This window comes from Podarcis erhardii (genome assembly GCF_964252035.2).
Source record: "Podarcis erhardii genome assembly, chromosome: 13".
Taxonomy (NCBI): Eukaryota; Metazoa; Chordata; class Lepidosauria; order Squamata; family Lacertidae; genus Podarcis; species Podarcis erhardii.
The window spans coordinates 584538-609272 of record NC_138502.1 but is presented as its reverse complement, the minus strand read 5'-3'; the positions used below and the strand labels follow the sequence as shown (position 1 = coordinate 609272).

The 24735-nt window shown below is 57.2% G+C and overlaps 2 protein-coding genes and 1 long non-coding RNA gene across 4 annotated transcripts in view; 2 read left to right on the top strand and 1 right to left on the bottom strand.

Moving 5' to 3' along the window:
* The window catches only part of LOC309326828, a 6758-nt gene extending 1465 nt beyond the window's left edge, over nucleotides 1-5293 (bottom strand). Inside the window, exons 1-3 of the long non-coding RNA XR_014150360.1 lie at nucleotides 5262-5293; nucleotides 3393-3419; nucleotides 1135-1260 (exon numbers count right to left, since the gene is read on the bottom strand). This is a non-coding gene — a long non-coding RNA (uncharacterized lncRNA). The remainder of the gene's footprint in view (nucleotides 1-1134; nucleotides 1261-3392; nucleotides 3420-5261) is intronic.
* Nucleotides 4903-15603, top strand: PCOLCE (procollagen C-endopeptidase enhancer). 2 transcript variants are annotated; one of them, XM_081835731.1, is made up of 9 exons: nucleotides 4903-5079; nucleotides 5841-5949; nucleotides 6286-6547; nucleotides 9072-9196; nucleotides 9440-9576; nucleotides 11202-11476; nucleotides 13351-13422; nucleotides 14052-14222; nucleotides 15256-15603. In XM_081835731.1, exons 1-9 carry the CDS (start codon nucleotides 4988-4990, stop codon nucleotides 15414-15416), a joined length of 1404 nt encoding a protein of 467 aa, XP_081691857.1. In that variant the 5' UTR covers nucleotides 4903-4987; the 3' UTR covers nucleotides 15417-15603. The 2 variants fall into 2 exon arrangements, with proteins under 2 accessions (XP_081691857.1, XP_081691858.1); XM_081835732.1 differs by lacking the exons at nucleotides 4903-5079; nucleotides 5841-5949; nucleotides 6286-6547 and adding an exon at nucleotides 7826-8039.
* A 4778-nt stretch (nucleotides 15604-20381) lies between these two features.
* Nucleotides 20382-22300, top strand: LOC309326864 (membrane progesterone receptor epsilon-like). Its single transcript, XM_081835875.1, has one exon. The coding sequence runs from the start codon at nucleotides 20998-21000 to the stop codon at nucleotides 22129-22131; it is 1134 nt and encodes a 377-aa protein (XP_081692001.1). The 5' UTR covers nucleotides 20382-20997; the 3' UTR covers nucleotides 22132-22300.
* Nucleotides 22301-24735: the final 2435 nt, after the last annotated feature.

Genomic DNA, 24735 nt, shown 5'->3' with positions numbered 1-24735 from the left:
GGAGAAAAAGGCGAGGCATGGAATGCAGTAAATAAATACAGATTCCTACCCCCTCCTCATGGGCTCCCATCTGCCACCCCTACGGCCAGGCATGTTGAAAACTGGAGTCCTGCAACGTCTGGGGGGCCAGAAGTGTCCCCACCGCCGGTCTGCCCTCTGGCTAGCCTTCAGGGTTTCATGTAAGCCCTACCTGGCGGCCTAAACCAGGACCTTCTGCCTTGCAGAGCAAATGCTGCAGCCCTTTCCCACGGAAGTATAGCATCTAGATCAAGGGAAGTAATAGTGCCACTGTATTCTGCTCTGGTCAGACCTCACCTGGAGTACTGTGTCCAGTTCTGGGCACCACAGTTCAAGAAGGACACTGACAAACTGGAACGTGTCCAGAGGAGGGCAACCAAAATGGTCAAAGGCCTGGAAACGATGCCTTATGAGGAACGGCTAAGGGAGCTGGGCATGTTTAGCCTGGAGAAGAGGAGGTTAAGGGGTGATATGATAGCCATGTTCAAATATATAAAAGGATGTCACATAGAGGAGGGAGAAAGGTTGTTTTCTGCTGCTCCAGAGAAGCGGACACGGAGCAATGGTTCCAAACTACAAGAAAGAAGATTCCACCTAAGCATTAGGAAGAACTTCCTGACAGTAAGAGCTGTTCGACAGTGGAATTTGCTGCCCAGGAGTGTGGTGGAGTCTCCTTCTTTGTAGGTCTTTAAGCAGAGGCTTGACAACCATATGTCAGGAGTGCTCTGGTGGTGTTTCCTGCTTGGCAGGGGGTTGGACTCGATGGCCCTTGGGGTCTCTTCCAACTCTAGGATTCTATGGATAACCTTTGACCTGCCTCTCTGGTGCTTCTGAAGCGGGACCATCTTTCAGGTCACCTCAAGCCCCTCCAACCTCTGGCACCGAAATACCCAATCAACAGCGTTTCACATTTCTTATTTAATACGGGTGCCTGCGTATATAGCAGAATGTTACGCAGGCTGCATGTCTCAATGAGGCTGGCAAACTATAGACTCCCAGTGAGCCGCCTTGATATGTGTGGGGCAGCTTCAGGTGGGCATGGGGCAGTCCTGCCACAGCAGGGACTAGCCTCTTGGACCCTATTCTGCTCCCTCCCCGTGCTCACCCACAACTCACCCAGGCCTCGTGGAGAAAGGGGTGCCCCATGTCGAACCACTGCCCGCTGCTGCCCTCTCCTCGCCGGGCCAGGCTGGCTGCTTCCCGGGCGCAGGGTCGTTGCTTGCTGTCCGCCAGCAGGTGCTCCTGGGCAAGGGGTAGAAGGAGGGGTCTGTGGGCATCAATCCGTCCTCAGCTGTCCTCTAAGCCTGAAGTCCTCTCCCCCTTACGGGAGAGTTCGTCATTGCCCAGGGCCAGCAGGGTGGGAAATGCACTCTGCGTATGCACAGAGGAGCAAAGGTTCTAGGCCCAGAGGGACCCCCAGCGCTGGGGGAAGAGTCCTAGGATGTAAGAGTAAGGGGGGCATCAAAAGGGGGGGCGGTTCCTGCCCAGTCTGCCATCCTCTGAGTGGGCACCCGGATGCCCAAAGGGAAGGAGATTGCAGCGCAACTGTGGAACACCCTTGCACCTTGAACGGTGGACATCGCCAGGTGGCATGAGAACCCACCCACCCTGGATGGTGGCGTTGGGGTCCCTTAATTCTCCCTTGCTCCGATCACCCCGCTTCTTAATTCCCCGATACCCCCCCTCTTGGCTCCTGCGTCCCCCTCCCCACAGAGGGATGCCCCCACCCTGAGGAGCAGCTGCAGCAGTCCCGCCCCAAAGGGGTGGGGGGCTCTACAGGGTCTGCAAATAATAATAATAATAATAATTATTATTATTATTATTATTATTATTATTATTATTATTCCAGTTACAGGTAGGTAGCCGTGTTGGTCTGCCATAGTCAAAACAAAATAAAAAAATTCCTTCCAGTAGCACCTTAAAGACCACCTAAGTTAGTTCTAGGTATGAGCTTTCGTGTGCATGCACACTTCTTCAGATACACACTGTGTATCTGAAGAAGTGTGCATGCACACGAAAGCTCATACCTAGAACTAGAACTAACTTAGTTGGTCTTTAAGGTGCTACTGGAAGGAATTTTTTTATTTTGTTATAATTATTATTTAGGGCTCCCAATCAAATATTAAAAACAAAATACAGCATCAGGCATTAAAAACTTCCCTAAATAGGTCTGCCTTCAGCTGTCTTCATCATCATCATCATCAAATTTATTATTTATACCCCGCCCATCTGGCTGAGTCTCCCCAGCCACTCTGGGCGGCTCCCAATCACATGTTAAAAACAGTACAGCATTAAATATTAAAAACTTCCCTGAACAGGGCTGCCTTCGGGTGTCTTTTAAAGAGAAGATAGCTGCTTATTTCCTTCACATCTGAAGGGAGGGCGTTCCACAGGGCGGGCGCCACCACCGAGAAGGCCCTCTGCCTGGTTCCCTGTAACCTCACTTCTTGCAATGAGGGAACCGCCAGAAAGCCCTCAGAGCTGGACCTCAGGCAGGTGGAGACGCTCCTTCAGATATACTGGACCGAGGCCGTTTAGGGCTTTCAAGGTCAGCACCAACACTTTGAATTGTGCTTGGAAATGTCCTGGGAGCCAATGTAGGTCTTTCAAGACCAGTGTTATGTGGTTTCCCAGTCACCAGTCTGGCTGCTACATTCTGGATTAGTTGCAGTTTCCGGGTCACCTTCCAAGGTAGCCCCAGGTAGAGCACATTGCAGTAGTCCAAGCGGGAGATAACTAGAGCATGCACCACTCTGGCCAGACAGTCCGCGGGCAGGTAGGGTCTCATCCTGCATACCAGATGGAGCTGGTAGACAGCCGCCCTGGACACAGAACTGACCTGCGCCTCCGTGGACAGCAGTGAGTCCAGAATGACTCCCAGGCTGCGCACCTGGTCCTTCAGGGCCACAGCTGCCCCATTCAGGACCAGGGAGTCATTCAGGACCGGGAGCAATGCTTCTGAACTCCAGTTGCAGGAGGGAAGAGTTGCTCTTGTGCTCGGATCCTGCTTGCGGGGTCCCCATTGGGGCATCTGGTTGGCCACTGTGAGGACAGGATTCTGGACAGGATGGGCCCCCGTGGGCCTGATCCAGCCGGGCTCTTACGAGGCCAGGAGAGAGAGAGAGAGAAGGTGGTGGCGGTGCTGCAACCCCCCCCCCAGTTCCGGGACCGTCCCGATTCCCCCCCCCGCGCCCCCCCCGGGGCTTCCGCGGTCTCTGCCCCGAGGGGAATCCCAGACAGGAGCTTTCCCCGCCCCTGGCTGGCTGCTGCGGAGGGGCAGAGGGGGCACTGACCAAGCCCGCCCCCCATTTCTTTTGGGGGGGCCCTCCACGTGACTCCCTCCACCCCCCCCCCGGCAGCCGCCCCTCTCTCACCAGCTGCTGCCTCCTCCTCCTCCTCCTCCTCCTGCTGTCCGTCCGCACTCCGGCCCCGCCCTCCCCTCTCCCGATTGGTCCAACTGCTTCCTATTCCAGCCCTCTAGTGGGCGCGGCTCGCCTTCCCGCTTTTCTATTGGTCAGAAGCCTCAGGGAAACCCCCCGCCGGCGTCTCCATTGATCGCCGCCGCCGCCGCCTTCCTGTCGTGGCAACTAAGCCACGCCCACCAGGCCCTGATTGGCGGGAGCTTCCTATGACGCCACACACATCCCGCGGGTGGAGGTTCCCTCAGACGGGGGTCGCCCACCTGAAAGAGTCTTCGGGCGCCTCAATGGGGCGTAATTAATGATAGTAATTATTATTATTATTAATGATATTAAGACTCCATAATCATTATTTGATCATTATTAATAATGTAATAATAATAATAGTAAATCATCCTTTTGCACTTAAACTCTCCTCATTGGGTGTTTTTAAGCAGAAAATTTAAACCACCTGCCCGGGATTCTGTAGCGGCGATCCCTGCATCGCGGGGGGTTGGACTGGATGACCCCTGGGGTCCCTCATTCAACGCTCCTGTTCTAAGATCCCAGTATTCTACTCTTCTTGTTCCAAAATGAATTTAACTCCGAGCTAGATAATATTCTTATATTATCTGCTGTTTTAATTGACGAATGATAGAATTTTTTTAAAAAAGATATCTTGGCGAAGGAAGATTATATAACAATCTTATATTTTAAAAATGGAAGATGAATTAGTCGCGAATGCACGTGTGAGCGGGCATCTTGTATGTCTCTCTCCTTTTGCAATTATACCACGAGTTCCACCCCCCAACCCCCACCCAGGGCGCTCAAGGTCCTGCTGCGACGGACTCTAACCACTAGGCCTCCACTGTCTCTTTCCGACTCCCAAAGAAACGCCCCTCGCAGCATCCTTCGGGGTCCCGCTGGCGCCACGCGGGCTTCGCTGCTGGAGGAGAGGCGCGCCAGCCCCCCGGGCTCCCCTTCCCTCCTGGGGCTGGCAGCAGCTGGGGGTCGCGGTCCCGCCGCCGACGGGGGTCCGAAGCTGCCGCGCGATCTCGGGGGCGCCCTTCTCACGACGCGTGTCGTGTTGCCTTCCCCGCTGGGAGGCAGGAGATTGCTGGGACCCCCCAGACGGGAGGGAAGGGCGCCCCTTGGGGATCTGCTTTGGGGGGGGGCTTCCCAAAAGAGACCCCGCGTGGCCCCTGGGAGTTCAGGGGGGCACGGAGCCTTCCCCGCCCTGACGCGTGTCGTCTTCCCCGCTCGGAGGCAGGAGATCGCTGCTGGGACCCCCAGGCTGGAGGGAAGGGCGCCCCTTCGGGATCTGCTTGGGGGGGGGGGCTTCCCAAAAGGGACCCCCGGGAATCTTTTACCCATCCCCGGAGCGCAGCGCGCTCTGCACATGCTCCTGGGCTTGGCCGTGGCTCTCCGCCCGCCCCCTCGGCCCCTCCCCGCCGCCTGGCTCCCCCCACCGGCTCCCCATAAGTAGGAGGCGGCGCTGCTGGGACGCCACTCCGTCCCCGTCTCGCCGCCCGCCCCGTCCAGCTCAGGGAAGCGCCCCGAAAGCGACGAGGATGGCGCCCCACTTCTCCCTCCTGCCGTCCCTACTGCTCGCCCTCCTGCCGCTGGCCCGGGCCCAGGACCCCCCCGCCGGGAACAACACCAGGTACCTGCGCGCCCCCCCCCGACCCGTCTCATCCTCCAGCCCCCCATCCCAAGACATACCCCCAAGATCGGGGCTGGGGGGGTGACTCTTTGCCATAGAGGCCCCCTTCCCTCTTCCACATCCTGGGGGTGCTTGCGGGGGGGGGACTGCTGCTGCTGCGCGCCCCCCCCCCGACGTTTTGGGTCCGTCCGCGCCACATCTGGAAGGGTTTAGGCGAGACGCGGCTGGTCCGGCTGCCAGGAGCCGGGATGAGCCAAGCGGATTCCCGGAATTCTTGGACCGGGTGTCAAGAGAGCTACTGGGAAAGGGGGCGAGGGGGGGGGGATGGCGGCTCTGGGTCAGGGGCAGAGAGGCTGGGAGGAGGGGGCGCCCACAGCCCCGCCGTCCGCCCCTTCTTAGCCCCGGGCTGTCTAGGAAAGGGGGCAGGACGTCTGCTTGGCATGCAGAAGGGCGCCTCCGCGTAGGGCCTGTCTGAAATCCTGGAGAGCCGCTGCTGCCAGCCTGAGCTGGATGGATGAAGGAATAAGTCACCTTCTTTACGCCAGGGGGTCTTCAACTTCCAGACCCCTAGTGGAACGGATTCCCTCAGAAGAGGGTAGGCTCTCCTTCGCTGGAGGTTTCAAAGCAGAGTCGGAGTCGGGGATTCTTCCTGCATGGCAGCGGGTTGGGCTGGATGACCTTTGGGGATCCCAGCCAACTCCTCGGTTCTGTGGGGCATGCCCTGTCTTCCCCTCTCTCACGCTTCTCCCTCTCCCTTCCAGACCCATCTTCGTCTGCGGGGGCGACCACACTGGCGACAACGGCTACATCGCCAGCGAGGGCTTCCCCAGCCACTACCCTCCCAGCAAGACCTGTGTCTGGACCATCACGGTGACTCTCCCTGGGGGTGGGGGTCCTGGGCAGGGGGTGGGGGGGCACGCAGCTAGGTACCCCCACTCCAGCTCCCACCAGTTGCTGACCATTGGCAATGGCTAGGTTGTCCAATGTCTCCCAGTGCGTTTCCTGGCCAGCAGGGGGGCAGGATTCGAACCCTGCTCCTATTGCGCAAGCGTGGCGCTGAATTAAGGCCACGCAAGGGCAACATCCTCCTTTTGCCTGCAGCTGTTTCAGATTTTATTTTCCCCAAGTGTGGGTGCCCCCTGATTCTCCCTCTGCCAGTCTGCCCACCCCCTGGCATCTGACAGCCCCTTTGCCCCCCATTCCCAGGTCCCAGAAGGGCAGGTGGTGATGCTCTCCTTCCGGGTCTTTGACATGGAGCCGGACCCCGTCTGTCGCTACGACTACCTGGAGGTCTACAACGGGCACTCGGCCGTCGAGGGGCAGCGCCTGGGCCGCTTCTGCGGCACTTTCCGGCCGGGAGCGGTCCTCAGCACCAGCAACCGGATGATGCTGCGGATGGTGTCCGACGAGGGCACCGGAGGGAGGGGCTTCCTGGTGTGGTTCAGCGGGGGGCTCCCCCACGTCGACGGTAAGGGACCCCCCCTTGCAGCGGCCGGTGGCATTGGGGCTGGCGGGAGTTATAGTTCCAAACTTCTGGCGGGTTGCCAGGTTGGCCGAATCCTTCTGACTTACCCACAATTCCTCTGGCAAATTACCCAGGATCCTTTGGGCCACCCTGCTGAGAACAAGGAGGATTCGGGGGCGGGAGGTTTGGGTGCCAATCTTGTTTCCCCGTCAAAACTAAGTTTGTATATTTAATAGTCAGGGAAACCAAATCCTGAGATTGTGAGTCGCGCTGAGATCATGATGATGATGAGTTGAGGGAGTTGAGGGATGTTTAGCCTGGAGAAGGAGAGGCCGGAAGAAATCTGAAGGTCTGCCCATTGGAAGATGCAGCAAGCTTGCTTTGTGCTGCTCCGGAGGGTAGGACTCGAACCCATGGCTTCAAGTAGCAAGAAGGGAGATTCCGACTCAACATCAAGAAGAACCTTCTAATGGCAAGAGCCATTTGTCAGTGGAACAAACTCCCTCTGAAGGTGGGGAAATCTCCTTCCTTGGGAGTTTTTAAGCAGAGGTTGGGGGGCCACCTGTCCTATATAATAATAATAATAATAATAATAATAATAATAATAATAATAATAATAATAATTTTTATTTATACCCCGCCCTCCCCAGCCAGAGCGGCTAACACCGATAAAATTACAGTAAAATCATAATAGGAAAAACAAAAAACACCAATTTTAAATACAGGTTGAAATGCAATTTAAAATGCAGCCTCATTTTAAAAGTAGCCCATAGATCAATATATGATCTAGCTGAGATTCCTGCATTGCAGTGGGTCGGACTGGATGACCCTTGAGGTCCTTTCCGACTCTACAATTCTGTGATTCATTTGGGGCTTTTAAGCAGAGGTTGGGTGGCCACCTGCCAGAGATTTTTTAATCGAGATTCCTGCATTGCAGGGGGTCGGACTGGATGACCCTTCCAACTATGACTCATTAATTGCTAACTCCTTATTTTGGGACCACAGATGACTTTTGAAATTAACGTTGCACAGAAACCCCCAAGAAGCAGCCAGCAATGGGATCCTAGGAGGACTGGATCTCAAAAACTAATTTAACAACTGTTAGGCTGACAAATACTTTGCAGGGGGCAGTGTTTTGGGATAGGAGCGTTTGCCAGCTGGAATGTTTGAAGGGTGAGAGGACTGCTGTGGAATCTCCTGGGATCACGGCAAGCATTTGACCTCTGACCTCGAGTAAAAGGGATCTGGCTGGCAGGGAGAGTTTTAGGCCGAACCAGCTGCTCATCTGGGAGCATAATGGGGAAGCTGGCGCTCTGCACCCTGGGGTGGCACAAGGAAAGAGGGGGTGGCAAGTCTCTCGCACCCCTTTTCCTTCCCCACCCGGCCCATCCCAATGCACAGGACCTTTTTCCAGGGCGCCCAAAGGGACGAGGAAAAGGGGGTGCCCATCATATAGACTCCTGGGGGTTCTGGGAGCCGTGGGACTATTGGGACGGTGAGTATGAGACCCCCGGTTTTTTCCCGCAGTGGCAGCTGCAGAGACCCCGTCCGGCCCTTCCAAGGAGGGCAAGACCTGGGCTTGGCTTGGCTTTTTGGGTGGTGGGCAGGGAGTGCTCTTTCTGCTTTTGGAAGCCCATAGTCAGGAGGGTTGTGGGGTCCTTTGCTCAAGGGGGAGACCCCATCCAGGGTCTTCAGGAGGGGCTGGAAGTATGGGATGGAAGAGACGGACGTCCCTCCGAATAAAATTCTCATTCCCTCCCCGCCTTTCTCTGCCTGCTGGCCCGGGCGATGCCAGTCTCTTCCTCCCATTCCTGGTCCTTCTGCAACCAGTCATTAGTGCGGTCTCCCAAATTGCTGTTTTCGTCCTGCGGTTCTGCTCCCTTTGGGGGCCTCTCTCTCCGCCCCCCTGGACTGTTTGCAGAGCAAACAAGCATTCAGACCATAAGACGCCGGACCAGCTTTGATTGCACCCCCCCGCAGTAAAATAAAAACATCTCCCCCTCTTCCTTTCCTGAAACCCCCCATCCATCCCGTTGAGTCTTTGATCCCTGGCCCCTTCAAAGTCCTCGCTGGCTGCAGAACAGGCCTGGCTTCTGAATTGGGCTTAGTTAGGGGGCTCTTATGGGGGGCGGTGTAGAATATTGGCTGGCATGCGGCACGTGGGTAGAGGTTTGCGCAGGAATGGCCGGCCTGAGGGCCTGCGGGGGTTCTGCCTGCTTGCACATGGGCATGCGGGCACAATCCCTCAAGGCAGCGACTGATTGGCACACTTGAGCCCCCTTCCTCTGTGGGTTCAAAAGGCTGGGTGTGGGCCCACCTTGTGCCCACGGCTCCCAGAGGCTCTGCATGTGGCGGGGAGTGGCAAGGGGCCCCGTGGGGTCTCTGTGCACGCTTGCAGCGGGTGACCCAAAGCTTTTCCTTTGTGCCACCTCGAGAGACGAGGGCCACAAGGAGTTTCTGAGCATCCTTTGCCTTGCCCATTCCGTTGATTCCCTTGGCGGCCCTGCCCCTCTTTCTCTCTTTGCAGAGCACCAGTTCTGTGGGGGGAAGCTGGAGAAGCCCCAGGGCACCCTCAAGACCCCCAACTGGCCTGAGAGCGACTACCCGCCCGGCATCAGCTGCTCTTGGCACATCATTGCCCCAAAGGACAAGGTAAGGCTGCTCGCTTGTCCCCTTAGCCACATTGCACGGGGTTGGGCTGGATGACCTTGGGGGGACCCTTTCAGCTCGGCAGTTCTGTGATTCTTGCCAGCTTCCTCTGGCGGGGCCTCTCTTCCCAGGGCGGTGGGTGGGGTGGCACCCAGCAACCACCTCCGTTCTCTGCTCGCAAAGCTTATGAGTCAGGTCAGGCCCACCGGCGCAACGGGAACTGATTCCTTCTCCCCTCTGGCTCAGGTGATTGTCTTGACCTTCGGGAAGTTTGACGTGGAGCCCGACACCTACTGTCGCTACGACTACGTGGCCGTTTTCAACGGCGGAGACCGAGACGACTCCAGGCGCATTGGCAAGTTCTGCGGGGACGAATCGCCCAGGTGAGGCTTTGCAGCACACAGGTTTCCCTTTCTGTCGCGACTGGAGCATGTCGGAAGCCAGCTTAAGGGTGGTTGCAGTCCCCCGTTGCTTCAGTGTGTCTCCTCTTTGGGATGCTTCCTTGAAATATAGGATTGTAGGGTAGGGAGGGACCCCTTGGGGTCATCCAGCCCAACCCCCTGCCCTGCAGGAATCCCAGCTGAAGCATCCGCAACACGCCAGCCTCTGCTCAAACACCTCCAAGGAAGGGGAGTCTGTTTCACGCTTCATCTCAAGATCCCCTGAGCATTTCAATGACAAATGCATGTCCCTCGTCCCCTGGGGCTCAGTATAACAACCCTGCAGAGGAGTCTGCCCCATGGGGGGATTTTTGCACTCTGGACCCTCTGCCCTCGGTGACCCTTCCCCGTCGTTCCTGGAGAGTTTACACCAGAGGTCAGCAAACTTTTTCATCAGGGGGCTGCTCCACTGTCCCTCAGACCTTGTGGGGGGCCGGACTATATTTTGAAAAATATGAATACCCTGCAAGCTGGTCCCACAGCTGAACCACACGCTGCAGCCCATTGTCTGAGGCCAGGTCGGTGGGCAGGCTGCGCATGCAGAGCACCAGGCAGGCGGCTGCAGCTCACCCTCCAGCTGCTCCAGCGCAGCTGCCGAGCATGCCACCAGCAGCAGCGCCAACCTGGGCACCAGGTGTGGGGCCAGCAGGTGCGCCAAACTCTGGCTGAAGCTCCACGACACACCCGTCATGATGGAAGTCTAGTCCCTGCATGGAGAGGGGTCCGCAGCATGTGGGGACTGACCGAGCGGGCAGCAGGGTCCGTGGGCCGGATTTATGAGCCTGGGGGGCCGCATCCAGGGTGCCAACCCCTGGTTTACACCGACATAAAAGGGCCTCCCACTGGCTCTCTCCCTTCCCTTGGTCATTCCCACGTCCTCTAAGACCAAGCATTCCCTTTTGCCCGCTTTGGCAAATAATCTCCCTGAACTGCCCCTGGCCTCACAGGCCCTCCTTCTACGACTCCTCAATTTAATTTCTTTGTCTATTTCATCGTATTCGTAAGAACATCAGAAGAGCCTGCCGCTTCAAGCCATCCCTCGCCCTCTCCTCCTCTTCCGATAATTTGCCTCCTCCTCTTTTAAAGCCACCATCTCTGTGCTCATGCCTGGGGGGCAGATCCCTTCTGAACTGGCTTCCCCCCAAACAACCAGCCTCAAAGCTGCTCTGCCACCTGGGCAGCTCAGTTACTTAGAGCACAGGGGGGCTGATGATGCCAAGGCCGCAGGTTCGATCCCTGTATGCGGGGAGCAGAATATTTCTGCCTTGCAGCGGGTTGGGCTGGATGACCCTCGGGGGCCCTTCCAAGTCTACAATTCAAGGAATCCTGGTTCCTCCCAAATCCAAGCCCCATGTCTTGACACATCATCCTCTCCTGCCTGCCTTGAGGCCACCAAGCTGCACCTGCCTGCCTGGTCCTCTGCGTGGAACCAGAAGCATCTCAGAGACAGAGGAGGTTTTTGCCATCGCAGCTGGCAACCTAAATGTGGCTTTCGGGACGTTAGATTAGGGCCAGGGAGGGACCTCTCTGCTCTTCTCATCCCCTTTCCACTCCCCACGGTCATCTAGCACCGTCTCCTCGAATGGCAATGAACTGCTGGTCCAGTTCGTCTCGGATCTCAGCGTGACGGCCGACGGTTTCTCGGCTTCCTACGTCTTCAAGAGCCCCGGCGAGACGGTGGACAAAGGCGTCTCTCAGCCCACGGGACGCGTCTTCCCGGGCTCCAAACCAGCCCAGCCGGGTAGGAAACCAGTGGCCCCCAAGCCCAAGCCGGCACCGCGCCCCAGACCGACTGCCAGGCCCCGCCCCAGCCCCACACGGCCCACGGCACCACCTGCCACAGGTAAGAGGCATCTGTGGACGGGATCACTGCGGTGTGTGTCAGGACCTCAGAAGAGCCTTGCTGGATCCGGCCAGAGGTTCCTTTGGCCCACGGTGGCCAAATAACTCTCAGGACCTAGGGGTCGAGGGAGACTGCCTCTGGAGGCTCCAAAAGGACACTGGAAGAGCCTGGCTGCCGGATCATGCCCAAAGTGTCTCATCTAGTCCAGTGTCCTCACAGACGCTCCAGTGGGAAACCCGCAAGCAGGATTGGAGCACAAGGCCAATCCCCTCTAACTCCAGCTTGGCAAACAATCTGTAGAAACCCCCCTTTGAATACCGGTTAAATAATATATGGACTGTGGCTCCGCCGGAACGCCTTCCTCGCCACAGAAGGCACCTCAGGGGTCGGCACTCTGGGTGAGACTTCACTCCAATTCTTTTCCTTTATAAATGAGGAAGAAACTTTTGTTCCAGCCCCAACACCAGAACCTCTGCAGGGAGGAGACTTGAATCGATAATGCATGAATAAATGCATTGCTTGTGTGCTGCAAACCCTCCCAGTGTCCCTATTTTCCAGGGACAGCCCCAGATTCACAGAAGCTGTCCCGGTTCCTGATTTGATCCCGGAATATTCCGATTTTCCTTGGATAAGCTGTCCCTCTTTTACTAGGATCAATGTTGGAAGCTATGCGTACTTCAGGTGAAACTTAATAAGAATGCAGCACTGGGCAAGTTACTGTAGGAATATGTCATTCTTGGATTTGCAGGGAAAGCAAAAAAATTTTTTTGGGGGGGGAGAACCCCCTTCTACTCCATGGATTTGTCTTATGTTCTTTGGAAGCCATCCAAGATGGTCGCCATTCCTATCTACTGTGGCAGGGAGTTCCGCAGTTTAGCTTTCTTTTATCGGTCCTGAATGTCCCAGCATTCCGTTGCATTGGATGTCCGTGATTTCCAGTGCTATGAGAGAGGGAGAAAACCTTTCCTCTCCACACTTTCTCCCTGCCAGGCATAATTTTTAGAAGTTTCTATCGTGTCGCCTCTTGTTCACATTTTCTCCAAGCTAAAAATCCCCATTGTACACAGTCTGCAGCAGGCCAGGCTCCCCTGGGGCTACCAGGCCTCTCTCCTGGGATGTGGTATTTGTAAAATGAATATAGTTTTATTGATTTCCAATATATAACAATTACAAAAAGAAGGAGAAGGATACAAAAACAAAATTCCCCTTTCTTCCCCTCCAGGACAGATCAATCTAGTTTAGTTTGCCAGAGTCCAATCTGAGGTTTTGGTAGTTGCCGTTCTTTAGACTTAAAGGTAAAGGTCAAGGGACCCCTGACCATTAGGTCCAGTTGTGGCCGACTCTGGGGTTGCGGTGCTCATCTCACTTTACTGGCCGAGGGAGCCGGCGTACAGCTTCCGGGTCATGTGGCCAGCATGACTAAGCCGCTTCTGGCGAACCAGAGCAGCGCATGGAAACGCCGTTTCCCTTCCCGCCGGAGTGGTACCTATTTATCTACTTGCACTTTGACGTGCTTTCGAACTGCTAGGTTGGCAGGAGCAGGGACCGAGCAACGGGAGCTCACCCCGTTGTGGGGATTCGAACCGCCGACCTTCTGATCGGCAAGTCCTAGGCTCTGTGGTTTAACCCACAGTGCCACCCACGTCCCAACTCTTTAGACTTACCCATAAAGTATTTCCACAAAATTGTCCACATCCTTTATATTATTCAGTGCATAATGTGCATTCTGAATGGCCAAGCAGGAAGCAAGGTAAGTTTCCAAAACTGCCCTGCTGCAGGTAACGTTAAGGACGTGTTCCTGAGCATGTGCAGAGTGCTAGTTGGGGGGTTTGCCTCAATTCTACTCTTCCCCTCCATTTCTCCCCCCCCCCCAGGTGAGATCACCTGCCCAGAGAAGTGCCGCCGGACAGGAACACTCCAGAGCAACTTCTGCGCCAGCGATTTTGGTGAGCCCTTTAGGAAAGCGGGAGGGGGCATTGTAGAATCATGATGAAAAGGGACCCCCAAAGGTCATCTATTCCAACCCCCATTTGAACAGGTGCGGGGGGGGGGCAAAGTGGGGAAATGTGCACACCTTCGTTCTGCCAGCTCCTGGAAATGAAACTGGGCAGCTCTGGGGGGGAGGGGCAGAAGAAAAATGGCTGGGAGTGAGTTGTCAATCAGAATGAGCCCCAAATGTCTCTGGAGACCCCATAGCCTCTTATATCAGTGGTCCTGCCCCCTGGGGGGCGGTGGAATTACATAGGAGGTGCGAAGTGGCAAGTGGGCAGCAGGGGGGCGCTTGAGGTGCCAATGACTATCAAGTTTTGGTCATCCGTTTTGCGGAGTTAATTAGTTTTAACAGGGTTTTGAACGCATGTGTGATTAATTGCAAGTGTTCTGATAAGTGTCTGATGCTGCAAACTGCTGTTCTGAATAATGCCTTTTATAGCATTTTGGGTAGGGGGCAATGGGAACGAGATCTTGGAACCCAGGGGGTGGGGGTCCTCCAAGAATGTTTGGGAACCCCCGGCTGCCCTGGGAGGGGTCCTCCTCCGTTCTGGCAGCCCCTCACCCTCCAACGCCGATTTTGCAGTGATCTCTGGGACAGTGAAGACGGCCGTGCGAGGGGCAGGGAACAAGGTCACCATCACCGTCGCCCTCGCAAATACATACAAGGCAGGAGCCCTGAGCCTCCCCGCCGAGGGCAGCGCAGCCACTCTTCGCTTCGAGGCCCCCTGCCGGCAGTGCCCCATCCTCAAGAAAGGTGAGAGACCCCCCGCACTCGCCCCTCACATGTCCTTTCACCCCCACACCAGCTCCTTCCGCTGTTTCCTTACACAAACTGTGCAGTAAAGCAGGGGGGCAGGAGAGGTCCTTGAGATCGTACAATTGTAGGATGGGACCCCGAGGGTCATCCAGTCCAGCCCCGCCATGCCTGCAGGAATCACTGCTGGAGAAGGCCTGGCAGATGCCCACCCAACCTCTGCTTAAAAGCCTCCGAGGAAGGAGAAACCACCACCTTGAGAGGGCGTTCTAACCCTGTGTTCAGTGGGAATCTCCTTCCTTGCAATTTGGAGGTGCGGGTTCGAGTCTTGCCCTGTGGGGCAGCAGGAAACGAGTGGGCTCCGTCTTCGACACGCGGCAGAGAAGTCCCTCTGCCATCAGTTCTGGGCCTACGCGAAGGGGCTCCCACCCAGCTGGTCAGCTGAGGCCCACCCTGCCTCCTCTCCCAGGGGCTCCATGTATTATAGTCATACCTTGGGTTACATACGCTTCAGGTTACGGACGCGCCAAAAACCAGAAGTACTGGAATGGGTTGCTTCCAGGTTTCGGCACATGCGCAGAAGCGCTAAATTGTGCTTTGCGCATGCGCAGAAGAGCCAAATCGCAATCCACACATGCGCAGACGCGGCGCTGCTTGTTGTGGGTTGTGAATGTGCCTCCTGCAAGGATCATGTTCTCAACCCAAGTGTCCACTGTATTTGAAATATACTCGGAGTCGAGAGTGGATTTCATGCTCTTTATTCAGCTCATAGTGGTGAGGAGGAATGGAAGTCCTCCCAGAATGTCTGCTTTATATACATTATTTACACAATAAATGTGATTGGCTAATTCTGGGATTCTCCTGTAGGCCAATCAGGTTTCGGATTCCTTTCCACCTGGAGCTGGATTGGGTGGCTCCTGAGGACCAATCAGACTGCTGCATTCTGGGTCCTATTGTTCTAGGACCAATCAGACTGCTGCAATTTGGATCCTATTCAACTCAGCACATAACACTAATCCTTTTCCCCTTGCAGGTGCCAACTACGTCTTCATGGGCAAAGTCGGCGCGGACGGGAGCGGGCAGCTCCCCCCCAACAGCTTCGTGGTGCCCTTCCGCCAACCGCAGCACAAGATTCTCACCAACCTCGCCAAGCGCCCCTGCACTGCCCCGCCAGCTGCCAGGAACAGGACCTGAGCCTGCGCTGCCGCGTCTCCCTTACGGACAGAGCCACCCCAGGGGTGCCCAGCGGTGCCCGCCTCCATATAGCCAATGAACGGGGGAGGGGGAGGGGAAATGTACCCACACACCGCCCTGCGCTTGTGTTTGGGGAGGTCTCTCTTTAAGTCTCTCTTAAAGGTATTTTTACATATCTGCTTCCGTATTTCTCCGTTTTGGAATGGCCTTGCGAACCCTTCATTCTCTTTGGTGCCGGGAACCCCTTGATGCCTGACCCCCCCACCCAGGAGCTTGGGGGTCACATACAGAGCACTCATAAGCCTTGGTCTGCGGGGCAAGGTGGTGGCACAGCGACTTGGGAGCCCGCTCCTGTGGCGGGTGGACTCTTTGGCGTGCTTGTGTTAGCAAGGGGTGGACAATTCATAAAATCGTATGATTGTGGAATTGGGGTCCCAAGGGTCATCCAGCCCAGCCCGCTGCAATGCAGGAATGCAGCTATTAGTTGGGGGGTCGGACAGAGTAGGGAGGATGGCCACGCTCTCAACCCTGTTAAAAAAAAGGTAAAGGGACCCCTGACCACTAGGTCCAGTCGGGACCGACTCTGGGGTTGTGGCGCTGATCTCGCTTTATTGGCCGAGGGAGCCGGCGTCCAGCTTCCGGGTCATGTGGCCAGCATGACTAAGCCGCTTCTGGCGAACCAGAGCAGCGCACGAAAACGCTGTTTACCTTCCCGCCGGAGTGGTACCTATTTATCTACTTGCACTTTGACATGCTTTCGAACTGCTAGGTGGGCAGGAGCAGGGACCGAGCAACGGGAGCTCACCACTGTGAAGTAATAGCTCCAGGGGAAACGCATGAGGGAATCAGAAGAGCCAGGCTGCCCAAAGGGGGCCCAGCATCCTGTTTTCACAGGGGCCAACCAGATGCCCATCGTGGGAAGCCTGCAACCAGGATTCGAACACAAGAGCCACTCTCCCCACTCCTGCTGTTACCCGCTACTGGCATTCAGAAACACCTCTGCCTCTAACTGCGGGAACAGGGCTCAGCCATCTGGGCTAGAAGCCGTTGTTAGCCTCCTCCGCCGTGAATTTGTCCAGTCCTCTGCCCTGTGTGAGGTGAGACAGATGCAAAGGTGCAAAGCCCTCAATGGAAGCCCCAAACTCCAATCTCTGGAGGGGGCAAAAGCTGCTCTTTGGGCAAGGAGAGACGGGGAAACGAGAAGCCCCACCACCTTGCAAACAGCAGCTGCTGGCGACTTCTGCTTTCCAGAGGAAAGAGCAGATTAAGTTTCCACCCACGCGGGCGCAAAGCAGGCCAAGGGGAAACCGCAAAGCTCTGCCACATCACTTGAGTTGCGAGGGCGGCCAAGTCCCCCTGGGAGGGGAGCTGGGGGTGGGGAGGACAGCGGCAGAGATGGGGCGCAGGCAAAGGGGGAGAGAGCACCCTCGAGACGGGGTTTGGAGCCAGGACCCCAGGCCAGGCCTGTGCAAGACGTCTGCTCCTGGCTGCAAAAGCCTCTTGGCCTGTCTCCAAGCCTTTTGCAGAGGCAGCAGGCTGCCTGGCTCCCAGCCGGCCTGCTCTGCGCCTTGCAAATTGCAAGCGCTTATGGGTTGCCGCTGCGAAATGAGGGGAAAGGGCGTAGCTCGGTGGGTAGAGCAGGTGGAGAGAGACTCCCTGTCTAAAAGGAACATCGCAGAGAGCTGCTGCTGCCAGCTGGTGTGGGCAATACTGAGATGAATAGACCAAAGCACCTTCTAAAGCAGCTGCTCCTCCCATGGGGGAAGCATGAGGCAAGAATTTAGAGATTTTGGCGTTGGAAGAGACCCAAGGGTTTCCTGCAGTGCAGGAGTCACAGCGCCAGAACCCCTGACAAGTGGCCATTCGGCCTCTGCTTCAAAGCCACCAGGAAAGGCGAGTCCGCCATCTTTCCACTGTCAAATGGCTTCTAAATTTCTTCCTGATGTTTAGTCGGAATCTCCCTTCCTGCCGTGTGAAGCCGTGGCTTTGGGTCCTGTGCTCCGGAGCAGCCGAAAGCAAGCCTGCTCCATCTTGGGATATTTGAAGGTGGCTCTCATATCTCCCCCGCTTTCCCAGGCTAAACGCACCCAGTTCCCTCAACCGTTCCTCACAAGGCTTGGTTTCCAGGCCCTGATCATCCTGGCGCCTTCCTCCGCACACTTTCCGGCTTGCCAATCTCCTCCTTAAACTGGGGTGCCCAGAACTGGACACAGGACTCCAAGAATAGTCTGATGGTGGCAGAATAGAGTGGGACTGCAACTTCTCTTCATCGGCCACTTCTGTTGATGCCGCCTAGAATAGCATTAGCTTTTTTTGCTGCTGCATCACAAAGCATGAATACCCACCCAGCGACCACCGTCACCTCCCTGACCTCCCACTTTTTTCTCCCAAGATCTCAAGGTCCTTCTCCCTCTCCTCATTTAGTCTCCACAACGACCCTGCGAGGCAGTGTGGCGGGCCTTCAAGGTCCTACCCAATGAGCTTTGTGGAGAAGCTGAGGCGGGTGCGGAACCCTGACCTCTCTCCCAGGCCAATACTATGACCACACCTCTAGCCCTATGCTATTCCTGTTCTGGGAAAGCTCAGTCGGGAAAGCACGAGATCCCTACTCTCAGGGTTGTGGGTTTGAGTCCCACATTGGGCCAAAGGGTCCTGCATGGCAGGGGGTTGGACTAGATGACCCTCGTGGTCCCTTCCAACGGTCCTTTAATTCTACCTGTTCTAATCTACTGGGGCCACACGCACCACCTTGATGAGGAGTCCTGGCTCCTCCTCTTCCTCCCCGCCCCATTCCATTGCCGCTTCCAGCTGTCCATCATCATCACCTGCCTTCCAATTTAGGTCTTCTCAGGTGGTGCCTATTTGCAAAGTGGGTCGTGGGCGCCGCCTCGTGTCCGCAAGCGGGACTGCGGGGGAAAGGGAGGTTTCGTCGCAGAGAAAGCGCCTGGCATTCCCCTCTCGCCCCCCCCCCCCCGCGTCTCAGCGCCTGTCCCCGAGCGACCCCCGAGCCGGGCCCCGAGCCAGGCCTGGGAGGAGCAGGTGGCCCAGTCCATCTGCAGGGTCGGGCCGTCCCTTCCTTGCGCCGGGACCCAAAGTCCTCAGTGGGAGATGTGCCTAAAAATAGCCAGGAGGAGATGGGCAGGAGAGACGCGGTGGGGCAGGCCAGGCTGCTATCCCCGCGGCCCCACATCAAGGGAGCTCTGCAGTCGCTAGAGCGGATCGAAGCGGAGGGGGAATCTAGTCCGGCATCCAGTTCTCACAGTGACCGCTAGAAAGAAGTCTAGCCAGGGTAGAGATAGTAATAATAATATTTATACCCCGACCATTTGGCTGGGTTTCCCCAGCCACTCTGGGAGGCTTCCAGCAAAATATTAAAATACAATAATTCATCAAACATGAAAAGCTTCCCTAAACAGGGCTGCCTTCAGATGTCTTCTAAAAGTCAGGTAGTTGTTCATTTCTTTGACATCTGGTGGGAGGGCGCCGCCACCGAGAAGGCCCTCCGCCTGGTTCCACATAGACCTCGCCTCCTCGTGGGATTGGCACCGCGATGCCCTTTCAAATGCCCGTCTAAGCCAGGGCCCGTCACCCTTGCACTTCAGGGCAGCCCACAAGCTCTGGAAGCAGCTGGTCGGCCGCTATGAGAACCGGAGGATTCCCCTAGATGACCCTGACTGCCATTCTATGGGCCTGACCCAGCTGCTGGGGCTCTTCTTGCGCGTTTCCTTGGCTCATGCTATCCATGGCGGTTCCTCGGTTGCCCGAGGGTGGCAAAGGCATTTGAGAAAGGCGTAGCCGTGAGGTTCCCAGCGGAGGCACGAGGACGTGGGCCGGCTTGTTGACTCTGGGAAAGACCCCGCAGTAGCGCCCATGTGCCCTGGTGCGAGGGGGCCCGAAGCTCTGGCACTGAACCCGCGAACAGAGGTGGGGAGAGCCTTCCCAAGAGCGACCTGGGGGCGCTTCCACCCTGAGCGCACAGTCTCTGCCTTGCCCTCAGCCTCCTTCTCTTGGTCTGCACCGAAGATGCAGCTCAGGAGGAGGATGTAGGGAGGTCCTCCCCGCCCACGGCAAGTTCTGCCCTCTTTTTGCTGCTTGCCCCACAGAGGCTGCGGAGGCTCTCACCCTTCCCGCGCATCCCAGGGACCCACGGAGCTCTCTGGGGCCTCCACGCTGCAGCCCTAACCCGACCCCACTTCCGCCCACCTTGCTTGTGGCTCGGATACCCCTCCTTTCCCCCCAAGCTCCGGGTGGCGACGTGCCTGGTTCTCCTGGCTCCCCACGCAACCCTCACAACAGCCCGGCGAGGCAGGTACGTGGGGCTGAGAGAAGGCAGGGGCCGCCGCTCGCCCGCCCCCCAGGTCACACCCAGGGAGAGATGCGTGCCTTGAGCTCCTTGCGCGCAGGAGGCCAGGCTGGCTCGGGGCTCTGTTGTTCCTGCTGGGGATATTATAAAGGGATATTGGTAATTTCTTTTTAAAAGTTCCCCCTTCGGTAGACCTTGCAGAAGTTTCAAATCCAGGTTAGAATGAGAGAGTCGGAAGGGAGCCCAACCCTGCAATGCAGGGCAGCTTCACCCAATATGGGGCTGGAACCCACAAACCACACTCTATTATTATCCGTGAACCTCGCTCCAAAGAGCTGCCCTTTCCTCCGCCACTTTGGGGCCTGGACTCGCCCCCCCCCCCACATTTGCTCCAACGACAGTGCGTGCCTTTTCTTCCTCGGTGGAGGACAAGCCGAGAGGGCGAGCGGGGCACCTGCCGCCTTGCGCCTCGCCTGCGCGGATGCGGGCCGGGGCGGGGCTTGGACCCGGGCCTGGGGCGGAGATAAAAGCAGCGCCTTGGCCGCGCGCCCTCCTGCGGATCCCGGCAAGGGCGCCCGCGCCAGCCCACGACGCCCAGCAACCCGGCCGCGTCGCCGGCTCCCGCGCTCCGGCGTCCGGCGCGCCTCCGGCAGCAGCGGCAGCAAAACGCGGCGGCGCCCGCAGGCCAGCTCCCGGTTGCAGATTGACCCCGGTGGAAGAGGGAGGCTTGGAAGAAGAGGCCGCACCTGCGCTACGCCCCCCCCCCCCGGATGATTTTAGCAGGTATTTTTACGCAGGACATCGTTGCGCTCTAGAGGACGGAGGGGACGCCTGCCAAAGCGCCCCTTGCAAATGCATCTCTGCAGTCTCCGCAGATTTTAAGCCCACCCTCCGCAGTCCTTCTGTGGGCTCCCCCTCCCAAGCACCCACCCCCCCACTCCACTGGGGCAGATGGCGGAGCGGAGGCAGGCTCTCCATGGCAACCGCTAAAGCAGCCGTATCCCCGCCGCCCCCCTCCTCAGCCAAAGGCAGCAGCTCCGCCTTTGCAATCTGCGCTCTCTCTCTCCTCTTGCTCCCCGCACCCAGCATCGCCGAGGGGGGACGGGGGTCTGGAGTGACAGCCCGGGAGGCGTGGGGCTGGGTGCTCAGCTGAGAGAACCCCCTTCTGCAGTGTCTCCTTCCGTGGCCAGAGAAGCCAGAGCACCGGGGGGCTGGGGCTGACTCCCCACTCCTGCCCCCTATAGCCGCAGCCAAGGGACAAGGTCAGCAGGGGCAGCCATGGGCAGGGGGGCCCAGATGCCCTTTGCCTCTGGCAAGGGAGGGGGCCTGCTCCTGCGCTGGAGCGAAGTGCCCCCCAGCATGACGGAGAGCTTCATTCTGAGCGGCTACCGCTGCCCGGGCTACACCTTTGCCCAGTGCCTGGTCTCGGCCTTCCGGCCCACCAACGAGACGGGCAACTTCTGGACCCACTTCCTGGCCGTCTTTGTCTTCGCCTTCCACTTCCTGGAGCAGTTCTGGGGCGAGGGCCCCGTGGTGCCCGAAGGCCCGCTGGACCCCTTCTACTACCCGCTCTGGAGCTACTTCCTGGGGGTCTGTGGCCTGCTGGTGGCGAGCAGCATGGCGCACCTCTTCAACTCCATGTCGCTGGTCATTCGCGAGATCTGCTTCTACATTGACTACGGCACCATCAGCGCCTACACGGTGGGCTCCTCCTTGGCCTACTTCTACTACATCCACCCCAGGGGACGCGGATCTCCACCACCACCACCGTCACCGGGCACCGGAAACAACATCTCCTCTGCGAGTGCCTGGCCCAGCTGGGAGGGTGCTGGCTGGCTCTCTGCCCTGGCGGGCCAGGTGGGCACGTGGTTTGAGGCCCTCTATGTGCCCAGCGCTTGCCTGATTGCCCTCTTCTGCACCCTGGCCTGCTGCAGCACCCGCCACCAGTGGCCGCGCTACCGCTACCTCATCCGCACGCTGGTCTTCCTGCTGCCCTTTGGGGTGGTCTCCATCCCCGTCTTCCGCAAGCTGTGGTGGGGCGGGGGCGGTGCCGCCGGCGCCAGTGGGCACGGGACGGGACGCTTCTTCCTGCGCCACTGCTTCTGGCTCCTGGCCTCCGGGATCTTCAACGTCAGCAAGATCCCTGAGCGCTTCAGCCCGGGGAAGTTCGACATCTGGGGCCACAGCCACCAGTGGTTCCACTGCTGCACCTTCATGAGCATCCTGGACGAACTGCACATGATCCGAGGGGAGATCCGTGAGCTGGGCGCCGGGCTGCCCAGGGCCCCCACTTTCCTCTCCACCTTTGGCGTGATGCTGCTGCTGCTGACTCTGCTTGCCAGCATCGTGGGCTGGTTCGGGCTCAGAGCTTATGCCAGCCACCAGCGGAGCAATGCCAGGAAAGGAGACTGAGGCGCACCGGCTCATTTGCACGGCTTCTGGGCGAGGTGCAAGGGATGCCATGCACTGCTGAAAACTGGAAAACACTCGCTGGGTCTAGCACTCACACTGGATTTAACTCTGGGGTGGGCAGGGGGAACGGAGGAGCTTGAAATAAAAGGAAGATGTGACTTGAACCGAATTAGGTGTCCCTTGCAGATAACTCCATGCGGTTTTTTGGACCTGGCAAACAGGATCTTGGGGGAGCTGTGCTGGTGCAACTTGAAAGGCCAGAGATTGTGGCCTGCGGGGTTTATTTTTCCTACAGGCAAATGCAAAGTCCTGCAGGGGTAGTTTTCCATTCTTCTACCTGCTGGGTAGCAATCCTGTATCAGTCAGGGGTGGGAAGTGCTGTCTGGGAAGCAGCTGAGTTCCCTCGGGAGAGAAAGTGGGAGGGTAAACTTGGGGGCCAGGATCCTTAGGGGGGCCAGGGAAGGAGCAGCGACGGCCTCCTGGCCAGGTATGAAGGCTGGCGCCTCTTGGTTCTGCTTCAGGTCCTCCCTGGCCCAACTCCTGCCAGGAGCCAGAATCGCAGGGGTCCCAAGTTCTCAGCCAACCTGCTTATGGAAGTTTGGAGTCTTAAGGTCTTGAACTCGCTCCCCCAGGAGGAAGTGATGGCCTCCAAGTTGGATGGCTTTAAAGGAGGATTAGAGAAGAGAGGGTGCCTAGCTATGAGGACTATGATCTGCTTCCACGGTCAGAGGCAGCAAGGCTTCCAGAGAGCAGGTGCTGGAAACCGCAGGAGGGGAGAGCGGCTCTTGCTGGTTTCTCATTGGGGCATCTGGGGGCCCCCTGCGAGAGCAGGATACTGCACCAGGTGGGCCATTCACCTGATCCAGCAGGCTCTTCTTATGGAGGTGGCCTGGCTGGCAACAACTCGCTTGGGTGCTTAGCGGGCTATCAGGTGCATCTAATTTTTGTACTTTACCCCAGTCTCTGCACTCTTGCAGGACAAATAACAACAACAGCAGCAGCAACAGCAGTGGTGGTGGTGGCGGCTGCATAAATGATTTCAGAAGCCTCTCCTGACCTAGGGGCCCTGCCCCACCTGCCCCAGCCTCTTCAGAGCAGGGCATCTCTCTGATTCCGGTACTTGCCTGATTCCCAGGCTCAGAGCAACTTCAGAAAAGGTTCTGCTCATCCCTAAATATATTCCATCTGCACGTGAAGCTGTCTTTAGTTTAAGGGCGCAAAAATAGTTTTGCTTTGTTTGTTTTTTAATGTGTGCGGACGTGGGGAAGCAGCAGCAGCAGCAAAAATAGCCCCAGTGGAAACTTCAGCTGCTGCCTCCAAAGGCCGGCTCCCAGGGTGGGGGGGGGGTCACTCTGCAGGATGGAAAAGTTTTGGGTGGGGGGAGCTCTGCCTCTCCCTGTTCTTTTGGGCAGAAAAAGCACTTTCCCTCTTTCTTTCTCTACCTCCCCCCACAACATCTCTCTAACAAATGCTGGGAGAAATTAAGGTCACTGTAATGCTGGACTTCAGCTGCTGGTAGTGGGGAGAGAAAGCAGGCAGGGCAAAGGGCAGCAACAGGGCCTGCAGTTTCTGTATTAAACTGGGGGGGGGAGCGGCGGCAGAAGCATTGTACCACCCCCACAGCACCCAGTTTATCCAACGAGTTTATCCCCCCCCCATCCCATCCTTTTCTGGTTTGAGTGGCTAAATTTCCGAAAGTGGGTTTTCTTTGCTGGTGGGGCTTGTCTGAGAAATGAGCAGAGAGGGAGGAGGTGGGCTCCTGGTTTCTCAAAGCCCTACGCTTCATGCTCGGATCCTTCCTCAAGAGCCTCCTCCTCCACACCCCCCCCCCCAGCTGCCCCAAGGGGAACTGGTTTCCTGGCAAGGGATTATTGGAGTCCAAACAGTAGCCTGCAGGGAGCCCTGACTGCAGGTGAGACAGCAGGGCTCACCCTCTGCCCACAGCCAGCATTGCAAATCCTCCACATGGGGCTTGTCACCCCAAAACATGTTGCAAGTGTGAAAAGGTCCAGCTCTCACCTAGAGAACCAGACCTTGCTGTTAGCAGACAGGGTCCAGGGCTCTGATAACACTATGCTGAGTAAAACAGAGCGAAAACAGTATGTAATTTGAGATCATATGAAGAGTACTCCCCCGTTCCCCCCCCAAAAAAAACCTTGTGCAGAGTCCCTTTCTTCCCCGACCATATAGCCACGGTGGTCTCTACTGGGCTTTTGCTCCTTCTTGGCTCAGTTCAGGAGCCAGTGGAACTCACTCCCACAAGCGGCAGTCACCTAGATGGCTTTAAAAGAGGATTAGACAAAATGAGGAGGAGAAGGCAGTCCATGGCCACTAGCCATGATGGCTGCGCTCTGCCTCCAAGATCAGAGGCAGCCATGCTTCTGAATGCCGGGGTGCTCTTGTGCTCAGGTCCAGCTTGCATCTGGTTGGCCATTGTGAGGACAGGAGGCTGGACTGGCCAGGCTCTCTTTGGACCCAACAGGCTCTTATGTGTTCTTATGGCAGCCAGCCAGCCAGGGAGGGGTGCAAATAATAAATTATTATTATTATTATTCCCTGCCTTCAAGAGCTGAACTGTGTTCCCCTCTGGGGGACTCCAAGGCA